At 37.3% G+C, this 11,199-nt stretch overlaps 3 protein-coding genes across 4 annotated transcripts in view; all 3 read left to right on the top strand.

Moving 5' to 3' along the window:
- The window catches only part of LOC106745662 (serine/threonine-protein kinase Genghis Khan), a 17,248-nt gene extending 16,085 nt beyond the window's left edge, over positions 1-1,163 (top strand). Inside the window, exon 28 of the mRNA XM_014621481.1 lies at positions 785-1,163. The gene's annotated coding sequence lies outside the window, so the exon portion shown is untranslated. The remainder of the gene's footprint in view (positions 1-784) is intronic.
- A 1,865-nt stretch (positions 1,164-3,028) lies between these two features.
- LOC106745702 (myotubularin-related protein 10-B) lies at positions 3,029-7,048 on the top strand. Its single transcript, XM_014621559.1, has 10 exons — positions 3,029-3,404; positions 3,502-3,696; positions 3,779-3,934; positions 4,153-4,277; positions 4,393-4,545; positions 4,653-4,957; positions 5,040-5,186; positions 5,281-5,453; positions 5,537-5,707; positions 5,901-7,048. The coding sequence occupies exons 1-10, from the start codon at positions 3,342-3,344 to the stop codon at positions 6,372-6,374; spliced, it is 1,962 nt and encodes a 653-aa protein (XP_014477045.1). The 5' UTR covers positions 3,029-3,341; the 3' UTR covers positions 6,375-7,048.
- A 467-nt stretch (positions 7,049-7,515) lies between these two features.
- On the top strand, positions 7,516-10,039 carry LOC106746401 (vacuole membrane protein 1-like). 2 transcript variants are annotated; one of them, XM_014622986.1, is made up of 5 exons: positions 7,516-7,639; positions 7,999-8,337; positions 8,407-8,916; positions 8,996-9,265; positions 9,359-9,490. In XM_014622986.1, the coding sequence occupies exons 2-5, from the start codon at positions 8,011-8,013 to the stop codon at positions 9,488-9,490; spliced, it is 1,239 nt and encodes a 412-aa protein (XP_014478472.1). In that variant the 5' UTR covers positions 7,516-7,639; positions 7,999-8,010. The 2 variants fall into 2 exon arrangements, with proteins under 2 accessions (XP_014478472.1, XP_014478482.1); XM_014622996.1 differs by having other exon boundaries at positions 7,518-7,760; positions 9,359-10,039.
- The last annotated feature ends 1,160 nt before the right edge of the window (positions 10,040-11,199 follow it).

The following is an 11,199-nucleotide window of genomic DNA, read 5'->3' as shown; positions in this document are numbered from 1 at the left end:
TATATATATATATATATGTATATACATACATTTATATGTATATTTATTAAAAAGACAACTATGAGAGAATCATAAGGGTTGTTACAACAAGACAACTGTCTCAGGACTTTATGCCAGTAGCTTAAGTACGGAATAACATTATTCAGTGATCAAGAGACTCGAGCAAACTGCTGATAACAAAGGCATTTCGGCATTTTATCGTCACGCAAAAACGCACGATATAACGATCTTTCTTACACACACACACACATATATATATATATATATATATATATTGAACAAAAAAACGAGAAAACGAGAGAATGCAACAAGTAGTGGCGTCGCTAGTGTTAGTTTATTACCGTTGTAAAATAATTGCGCCTTGACTGCTGTAGTGAGGTCCGATCTGACCGAATCGAAAAACAATCGTTGCTACTTGTTTCTTCTGCCTTCCGCACCTGGATACCTCTTAATTTTCGCGCGATTACACGCGTGACTTCCGTTCATTACGAAGACTATAAAGGCAAAAAAAAATGAAAAACGGATGATCGCGATATCGGAGTGTGATGCGCGTGACGTACAAAACGTATCGAGATCAAAAGCGAGATCTCGCTATAGCAGTTGCTCTTCTAATCAAATTCAATGATAGCAGTTGAGAATAAACATCGAAAAAAAAGAAAAAAAAATATACACACACATATAAAGTTGGCCGAACGCTTCCGCGCACGTGCGGAGCGTTTTGCACATTTCTGATTGTAATTTCAAGTCCGTTACTGTACGTGTGTCTTGTGACTCAATTTTGAAGGAGGAAACCCGCCACGGACGCGCAGATTTACCAAGTGTTGGCTGACGTACAAGCGTACATCGATCGAGAGGACACGACGACACACGCGTGCCTCGCGACGCTCAATTATGAGCATACGATTGTACTTTAAAACACTCTCTCACATACACGTTATAAATAACACGTTATTGTAACGGCTATAGACCTAAATAGCCTTATTCTAAATGGACAGGAGGAATGTCAATACTAAAGTGACGATCGATACCGATACGTCGTAGGATGAGGAAAAAGAAAGAAAAAATAATTGTACCGTATATACGCATTGTTGTCCCGTACTGAAGTAAAAGCGGAAAGTGGAAGTGAATTTTAAAGGGCGAGGAAAAATTTACAATCGCAATCGAGATACATAATAACGAACGTATCGCTGTACTTACACACACAGATAGAATCCAATGATCCGCCTATCTTCCGTTATTGTTACTTAAGGGTTTTAAAATGAGAGATATTGACTGTTCATAATTTTGTTGTCTCGTCATTTTGTCAAGTCTGGCGATCGATGCATCGACACACCACATACACACACACACAACATGAAAGGAATTGTCATTCCTGTATATAGCATTGATTTTTTTTTTTTCATATCTCTGTAAATAATTCGAGATTCCGGTCTACTTCTCTCAAGTCTGTTTAGGACACAATATTCCCAGCGATCATGATTGATTTTTTTTTTCGAGCCTATCGTTATTTATATTGGCCATATACGTCGGGGCTGCTGAGGAAAAAGAAAAGGGACATTATCCGGTTTGTCGTTTTATATGTATAGAAAATGATGGCGCGATATCATTATACATATATTATTTTTACCGAGTAACAAAATGTACGGCATTCTGCGCGACAATAGATTATGTATTATGTATACAGATTGTACGAATGACTAGCATTTTTTACATAAGCAGGTAGTTATCTTTTTAACCCTGTATAACCCAGCATAACTTCCAAGTAACGATCTTCACGGCCGAAGGATTGTCGGTGTTGTATCTTCCAACAGATACCGGTTGATCGATTCTTTTGACGATGAGTTTTATTCAAAAGCAACATCGTAGAGAAAACGGCGTCAATTACTTGTCGTGTATGGAACGAGAGATCTATGCTAAAAATTCTATAATAATAATAATAATAATGATAATAAAGTAATTGGGTTATAGAGGGTCGAAGGAATGCAGCGTTTTAGGTAACTCTATTGTTAATCTGTATCAACATATGAACAATACGATTATATTATTCGTCACTTCGCAAGCAACTAGATTTAGCGCCTCTCTCTCTCTTTCTCTCTCTCTATCTATCTATCTATCTCTTCCTCTGTCATGTTATTTATAACATATGCATCGTTTGCAATATTTATTAAAGAACATATAGCAAAATATTATTTGCGCTTTGGATGAGAGCTGTACTTTATTGTAAATTATCGTGTGCGAGCTATTATTAGCCAGAAAGGAGACCAAACTATGTATTTAGTATCTCGCCGTAAAAAAACGCCCCTGTGTATGTAGATTTTATAGTATTTATATCGTTTGTCTTATTCTCTTCCTCGTGTGAGACTACCAAAAAGAGGGTAGCGAGACATACATTATATTTTTTATTTTATCCATATTGAGAATTTTCATTTTCCTGTGTAGAAGAACCATATTAATAAAAGTAAAAGCTTATACCTCTCGCATTATTTGAATGTCTCCACACGTCCGAGTATTGATCTGTCTGTCAACAGGTTCTCGAAAAAGTTCAGAGTGTTTTCCTTCTTTGTCCAAGATATAACCTGTGCGATATAACCTATATAAATCTCCCGTGTATATTGCCATATTGCCAACTTATCAATGAGACTTCGTACCTTTCACCAATTTCGAGTTAAAATTATTTACGTGCATTGTCGAGAGAAGGCATTTATAATATGATATGTAAATACATCTTTGACGTTTCTTCCCACATGCCTTCACGTCATAGACTTCGCAATAATCAGTCAGGGTAGACGAACTCGAGTTTCTTGCGTGAAAGTAGTGAACTTATCTCCACGCTAATTTCACGCGGGGGACTGCCGTTCTCGAGTTTCTCTCTGACCTAATCAATATGTGTGCTGTTGGAAATAACCAATCATAAAAGCGAATGTGATAAGAGGCGAGACAGATGGAACGTCCGCTGTGTATAGAGTTTTACGAAAGAACGACTCGGTATTATGATTGGTTAGAAACATACGCAAGGAGAATGGGCAAGTAGCCGCAAATGTGTGTGTTCTATCTTGTTTATTGTGCAGTGGGAGAACTGTCTTTTCTTTCTCGTTGTTTATTTCTTGTATTTTACTATCTCTCCACTTGTGTGGAAAAGTTTCTGGTATCTGCAGACTGGATGTTCAACTTTTACTGAAACTCGTAGCGGATATATTTCGTAATATTGTGATGGAAATGACAAGGAAGAAATCAAACACCAAGTTATTTCAATATTGTTCGCTATTATTTACATGATCTGCGGTAAACCGCAAATTTCGGTGTTTTTCAGTTAATATTAAAATATTATTAGCCGTCTAATTATGGAAAACAAAAGTTGCAACAATTTTATTAGTTATGTGGGACTTGAAGAGCACGAGATCCAGGTAATCCTAATCACATCCGTCTATGTAAACATTATTAATTTATGAGACGATATTGAGATATTCAAACTTGTTAATCGATTCCAATTTTCTTTTATAGACTTTGAGCTCCAGTCGCCGTAATTCATTAATTGAGAATAATATAAAATTATTACCAGGAGAAGTTCTTATCGCTGAAGCACAGAGTGTTCTTATGTTTTCACCAGTCAGTGACTTGAAACAAGGAATTTCGGGTGTATTGTCAGTAACTAACTTCAAGCTTACCTTCATTACTAGCGATGATTCGAATGGAGAGGTAACTACAGTGAGATATTCTAATAATACATTTAATTATTAAAGGACAAATATGTGAATATGAAGTCTATGTTTGTTTACAGGATGTTACTCACCAACAAAACCATCTATATGGATATACAGATACATGTTTGACAAATATTGATGAAATTTACATAATGGTGGGTGATAAGAAAAGAAAACTAGCTCCTGGTAATATAGTACCATCGAAAGTAAAAGGGATATTCATTATTTGTAAAGTAAGTTGTTTTATTTATAATATACTTGGACTGAATGTATAATTTTTAGATTAGTACAAAGAGATGTGATACAATTAAAGAATACATATGTATACCAAATATCAGTTTTCATGTTTTGGATATATTAGAGTTGGTTATTATTACTTCATGTTAAGGCATCTTCTATTTCTGCTTCATGTGATTACAACAAGAATTGTGTATTGTATTGTAAATTACAGAATTTAAGGACATGGTCTTTTTCTTTCAAATTTTCACCCCTTGGGCATGGTAAGAATCTTCTTACTGCATTGTTACATCATGCTTTCCCTAGCAGGCACCAATTGTTATTCGCCTATGATTACAAGTTAGTATCCTGAAAGTCTTGAAAACTATACATTAAGATTTATATGTGAAAATTCTAAACAAACAATATATTGTATGACATCTAACCTGAAAAAAAAACTTTATTTTCATTACAGGGAAGCCTATTATAGTAGTCTTGACAAAAACGTCCAGCTATTTCGAGATATATCGGATTGGCAAAACGAGTTAAAAAGAACACTGTATAGCGATGAAATAAGGAAAGGTTGGAGATTATCCACTGTTAATGCCAAATTTCAGCTTTGTCCTAGGTAACTGGCATTGAACACATAGATTATTTACATGATGAACGTATAAATTGTGTGTTATTATTATATTATATTATAAATCGTATATTACATACTGTGCATGTTTGCAGTTTATCGCAATACGTAATCGTACCTGCATCTGTAACCGATAGTCAGTTAACAGACGCGGCCAGACATTTTCAAGGCAACAGACCTCCAGTGTGGTCTTGGACAAATGTGTACGGAGCAGCGTTAGTAAAAATGTCTGAACTGTTACCAACGATAACGGAGAGGAGGCAAGAGAACATTATGTTTGAAAATGTTCGTAAGAGCCATCCTCAGAAGATGCCGCCGGTTGTTGTCGAATTAAATAAAGAGATTAATGTAAAGTTAATAGCTATAGGTTTTTCGAAGTTTATTAGTTTATGTTCAGCAGGTGAGCGACAAGTTTTATATGATTGATACTTGATAACAATCATGTAAATGTTCATTAAAAAAGGGACCTTTGCACATTTCAGAAAATATTAGACAATTTTGGGTTCAAGACAATAATTTCTATTCGTTGTTAGAAAATACAAAGTGGCTTAAATACATATCGTATTGCTTGCAAAAAGCAGTCGATGTCTGTGACCGTCTTAATTTAGGGTATTCCGTCATCTTACAAGGTATGATTCATCAAGATAACGCTTGAATACGCTACGTGCAGCCGGCAATGTTTGTCAATCAACAGAGATTCATTCAGAAAGATATCACTTTTAGAAGGTGCCGGTAGAGATTTGTGCTGTGTTATATCGAGTTTAGTTCAACTATTACTGGATCCTCATTTCCGCACTATCACGGGCTTTCAGTCGTTACTACAAAAGGAATGGGTCGCTGGCGGTCATCCATTTTGCGACAGATTAGGCCATATTGTTAAAACTAACTCGGAAAAGGTAACCGCGACATATTGATCTCTCGTAGGATGCTTAAAACACGTTAACTGAAATGACTTTTCCATTATATTCGCGCATTGTAGTCTCCATTGTTTCTCCTGTACCTCGACTGCGTTTGGCAATTGTGCCAACAGTACCCGACCGAATTCGAATTCACGGAGACCTACTTGACTACGTTATGGGACACCGTACACGTATCCATTTTCGACACCTTTATCTTCAACTGCGAGAGAGATCGGGCAGTGGCAGCTATGGTAATAAAAAGAAAAAAAAAATCCGCCTCTATTATATCCGAAATTGCCGCACCCGCGTCGCAAATACGTTGTTTCTATTGAATCGTGTCTCGCTCGATGATTATTTGGCGTGATTATCACGTCGCTATGGAGACATTCGACGCGAATGTTGACATTGGCGACTGATCTGAGCATTACGTTCTTAATGTTTCAGGATCCCAATACGCCCCTCGTGCTCCGCAGTGTTTGGGATTGGCGGGAGCAGTTTGGTGATCAGGACATCATGCTATTTTACAACCCTCTATTCGTTCCTCGCAACACCAGCAAGACGGACAGCAGGGCGATCGTGAAGCCTGCCTGTGCTATTTCCAGTTTGGAACTCTGGACGCAATGTTACTTCCGTTGGATACCGGCCCTCGAGATTCACAACGGCGGGCAGAGGCACGCCGAGCTTTACGTCAGGCTGCTCCAGAACGACGTGAATCAGCTCAGGATCAACGTGAACGGCAATTGCGGCTCGCCCGTGGACAAAGTCGGTATCTACTCCCTTCATACGAACATCGATAGCTTTTATCCCTTCAGCAACAAGAGATCGGGCAACGCTATCAGCACCCCGATTATGAATAGTTCAATCATCATAACGGAGAGCTTGTTGGACGCACAATCATTGATAACCGCGACCGACTGATCGGACGCTGATTACAGTTCAGGATGTACCTGATTACATTCCCCTTTCTTCCTTCTTACGGAATGGATAGCGCGAAATCACCCTAGGTAGGCGATTTTTCCCCTTAGTATTAGAATCGCACGTCGTATTCTCTCTCACAGCCCGTTAAGTTTCAATATTAATTATCTGATAGTAATTTATTCTTAAGTTAAGACAGAGACTTTGTTAAACCAACGAGCGTCTGAGTGACGGTAGTGCGCAAAGAGCTTCTTCGATTGATGTAGACAGCCGTCGGCTCCTTTGTTATATTTTACGGTTTACGTTCTACAATCGAGGAAAAGGACAGATCTTCGGGAACGCGATATAAATATTGAAGTTTATTTAATTTTCTTGACACTCGACATGAACTTGTATTAAGAAGTAGAGACTCTTTTTTTATATGTTTTTTTTTTTTTTTCACAAAGTAGATCTTAAGTGTTAATCTCGTCGCAACCGAGTGCAGCTTGCACCTTTTCTCGCAGAACAAATAGGATAATTTGTATTTCCACGAGCTTTATGTATACTCCGATAGAGAATATTAAATATTATCAAGTCAAGTTGAGTAATTTTAAGAAATGACTAACGACGGAACGAAACATCGATATTTGTATATAAATTACAATGCGAATAGAAAGAAATAAATAATTTTGAATACTTTCGAAGAACTTTACATTGTTACAAATCGACAAATAAAGTTTATAAATAAGGCACACGTTTTCTACCGTAAATAAAATGTCTCATACGTTATTTAATTCTGTTTTTGTATATTATTTTCGCGATACATCTGATACATCGTTCATTTATATTGTATATTCTCATGTTCATGCTTGTGCACTAATGCACTAAATAAAGATTATCCGATTCGCCGTTCAGAATTTGAACGAGATCAACGGATTGGTCGTTGTTATTCCCGAAGTCTCCGTTACGAGCCGCCACCATCTTTAACAAGGGATTGTTTTTCAGGGAATTGGCTTTGACGGTGGATTCAAATGTCTCTAGGAAGCGACTTTTCCCATTGGATATCGAATATCGTACATTGAATGTGAATGTAAACTACGGATGCAATGTGAATCTCTCGATGTGCTCGTACGGTATCTATGCTCGCGCGACGATATACGTCACTTCTAATGTATTTATCATATGAGGAGTACGTATATAAACCATACGTTAGTAATACACGTCATGAGTGAATTGCCGATTTAATTGCTAGTGTCACGACATAAATTAGATCAAGGGTTAAAAACCATGTAAGATTCTTGCAAAGTCACTTTCTACTTTCACCGAGGCACGTTCTGCAATGATTTAAGAAAAGTCAGTGTACTGTAGTTTCTACCTGGTGCATGTTGATGCTCGTTTAAAACCGAGAAGGTAATTTATTCGTGCAAAATTGGTCACTTCGTGCAGTTATTTGTGTACCGTGAACAAAGAATCAACCAGAGGAGTTCGATTAAACTTGAATTAGATTATTAATCGGAAATTTGAGACATGCTAACAAAGGAATTTTTTTTCTTTATAAGATCGAACTTCTAAATATAATACTCTCCTTTCTCTCTCTTAATTATGATTTCTTATCACTTGCATAAATCTTTGTTCTATCTATTTGCAGGTTAATTGTTTAATGAGTATCATGTTGGATAATTCTACTGCCATTCGACGTCCAAAGGATCAGGCTTCTACCAATGGAGCTCAAAAGGGTGGGGAAAAAGGAACATCCACTTCAGCAGTGGAAGATAGTTCAAGTTATTCCAAAAATATCTCAGATGCGGATCATCTAACACTCTGGCAGCATCCAATTATAACATTGCATTATTTCTTTAACGAAGTGTTCATTCATTTGATTAGTTTAGCAAAGAAGACATTGCTGTACAAACGGACAGTATGCGCTTTAATTTCAGTTGTAATGCTCTTTCTTGCGATGAGCAGAATTTCTGGTCCTCAACAAGAGGTATGTGGGGGAACACTTTACTTTTAATAGTCACTTGTGTAAGATGGCTTATTTGCTTCTTGTTTGCAGATTTTTAAATTATGGGAAGCCAAGATTATGTGGTGGCTATATTGGGTAGGACTAGGTGTATTATCAAGTGTAGGCCTTGGGACAGGTTTACATACTTTTGTGTTATACTTAGGGCCACATATTGCAGCTGTTACTATGGCAGCGTACGAATGTGGCGGCCTGAACTTCCTCGAACCACCATATCCCGACCAAATAGTATGTCCAAGCAAAGTTGACCCAATGTGGACGGCGGGCATATTGAATATAATGAGTAAAGTGCGCGTAGAGGCAATGTTGTGGGGAGCTGGTACCGCGCTTGGCGAGTTACCGCCGTATTTTATGGCCAGAGCTGCCAGGACGAGCGGGCAAAGTAGCAAAAGTGAGAATTTCGATCAGGAAGACCTGAAAGAACTAGAGGCTTTGGAAGCACTGGAGAATGGGGAGAACGTACCATTTGTGATGCGTATCAAGTTGACGATGAAGCGATTTGTTGAGAAAGCTGGATTCTGGGGTATACTGGCTTGTGCATCGGTATGTGTGTCAAACAATATTTTTACTTCTTCGACATACACACAGAGCTTGCTTTAATAATAAAAAAAACTTCAAACAGATTCCGAATCCGCTGTTCGACTTGGCTGGTCTGACATGCGGACATTACCTCATTCCATTCTGGACATTCTTTGGCGCCACGTTAATAGGGAAGGCTGTTATTAAAATGCACATACAACAATTAGCAGTAATCATAGCCTTCAATGAAGAACTTTTAGATAAATTTATTAGTTTATTAGCGGTAGTGCCGTTTGTCGGTACGAAATTCCAGGAACCATTGAAGAAATATCTCATTGAACAGAAACAGAAGCTGCACGATAAGTCGTCTGCGGTAAGAGCCAGTTTTTCTTTTTTTTTTTAGATATAATAACGTGTATAAAGCGCGGTAATCTCTTGAAAGAACGAACAATTTTTGCTTTTGCAGGACGGAACGACTACAATATCATGGTTGTTCGACAAATTTGTAATGTTGATGGTCTGTTACTTTTTAGTGACGATTATCCACGCATTAGCACGAAATCATCATCGTAGACGAACTAAACCATCCATCGATTAGAATCCATGGGATATAGAATAATTAGTTAGCAATATAAAATAAGTTCCGCCGCAACATATAAGTGAATATACGATACTTGTTTTCACTGCGGGACAAACGCGGCATTAGGAATATAAGGGACGTGTTGAGAAATTTTTCATTTCTATGGTTTCAATGTTGCATTATAAATATAATATACACAATAGCGGAATATTAAAAAAGTTATTCCCTTTTTCTTTTGTTTTTTTTTTTGGTTTTCGTTTTTGTTTTCCTCTTCTCTTCTTTTTGATGCTCGCTTTCACTTCTGTTGCAGTATTCTATATAAATGTTGCAAGGATGTTCCTGCTATGCAGGTGACTTACATGTATATAGACTGATGTCTTTTATAACACAAAGTTTATGTACAGTGCATGAAATAAATAAGCGGCATATTCTGCAACACCTGTGCACGATCGGTTGATATGCTTCTGTATGTTATATATATCGATGACTATCAGGGATTGAATTTAGAGTATTTTGCGATAAGCGATAAGAATATTCTGTATTCAATAAAATTTAATTTCCAGAAAATGTCAAATTTCCATATATATATATATGTGTATATATATTTTTATATATATGTATATATATATATATATATACATGAATACATAAATTTTGTATATATGTCTTAAGACATAGGCATGATGAAATCTCGAATTATCTGCCGATGCTTCATCACATAAAAAGAAGTATTATATGTAATAAATGACTGATCTAGGGGAAACAATAGATTACTATGAATAAAAGACATGTAACTGAAATATCAGAAATGTACGCTACGAACGTACGATAAAATATGTGTGCGTGTGTGTGTGTGTGTGGTTCGCGCGCGCGTGTGATAGCACATATGTAATATATACATAGTTATTGTAAAGCTTTTTTATAACGTATAAATATTGAATCCTGTACTTGGGGGAGGATGTTACGAGAATTTAGTGATAAACATCGATATTTGCAAAATTTATAATATGCAATACACACTGTAAGAGCATAATGTTTTTTCAACGAGATCAATCTTAAATCAATTGAATTCGATTTTCCAATCCTGATATTTCGAAATGTTTCAATGTGCATCGAAATCTGTAATAAATGTCAATGTTTCTAGAAGATATACACGAAAACCGTGTACAGCCGAGCCTTGCAACATTCACTTTTGCTATTTGTCTTCGTACTGGTGAATTCTCGGACTGCTTATGTAATGACGCCTTTGTCCCGGCGTCTTGGTTGGTCTTCGTGCACCCTCGCACCGTCAGCATGTGGTCGGCCATAATTTTCATCAAAGTGCGCCGCCTTATGAACGAAAAGTGGCACAAACGCCGCCCGTTTTTGATTTATATACCGAGCGGTCCGAGTTACAGCTGGAAACGTATATCCGGGACCGCGAAGAGAGGTATCTGGGACGAGAGCGCGAGTAGGCCACCATAAAGAAGAATTTCTTGGCTTTGAAACTGGCCGACGCGAAACTTATATCTCGTTAGGACGACGTTTGTTGTGAAATAGTGCTGCAATAGCGAACGAAGTCTAACACAGTGCGCTCGATGATAGAATTTTTTTCAGATTTACCATAAATTTGGTGGGAAACCTCTGTCTTCGATCGAAGCAAACAGAATTTCTGATTCTTATGAACCGAATTCGGTTGTAAAGAACCAGAAATTCTGTTTCCTTCAACCGAAACGCATTTGGTTTCA

Source organism: Dinoponera quadriceps, unplaced genomic scaffold (assembly GCF_001313825.1).
Source record: "Dinoponera quadriceps isolate SergipeBrazil2010 unplaced genomic scaffold, ASM131382v1 scaffold120, whole genome shotgun sequence".
Taxonomy (NCBI): Eukaryota; Metazoa; Arthropoda; class Insecta; order Hymenoptera; family Formicidae; genus Dinoponera; species Dinoponera quadriceps.
The sequence above is the reverse complement of the archived record's forward strand: the minus strand, read 5'-3'. Positions and strand labels throughout refer to the sequence as shown.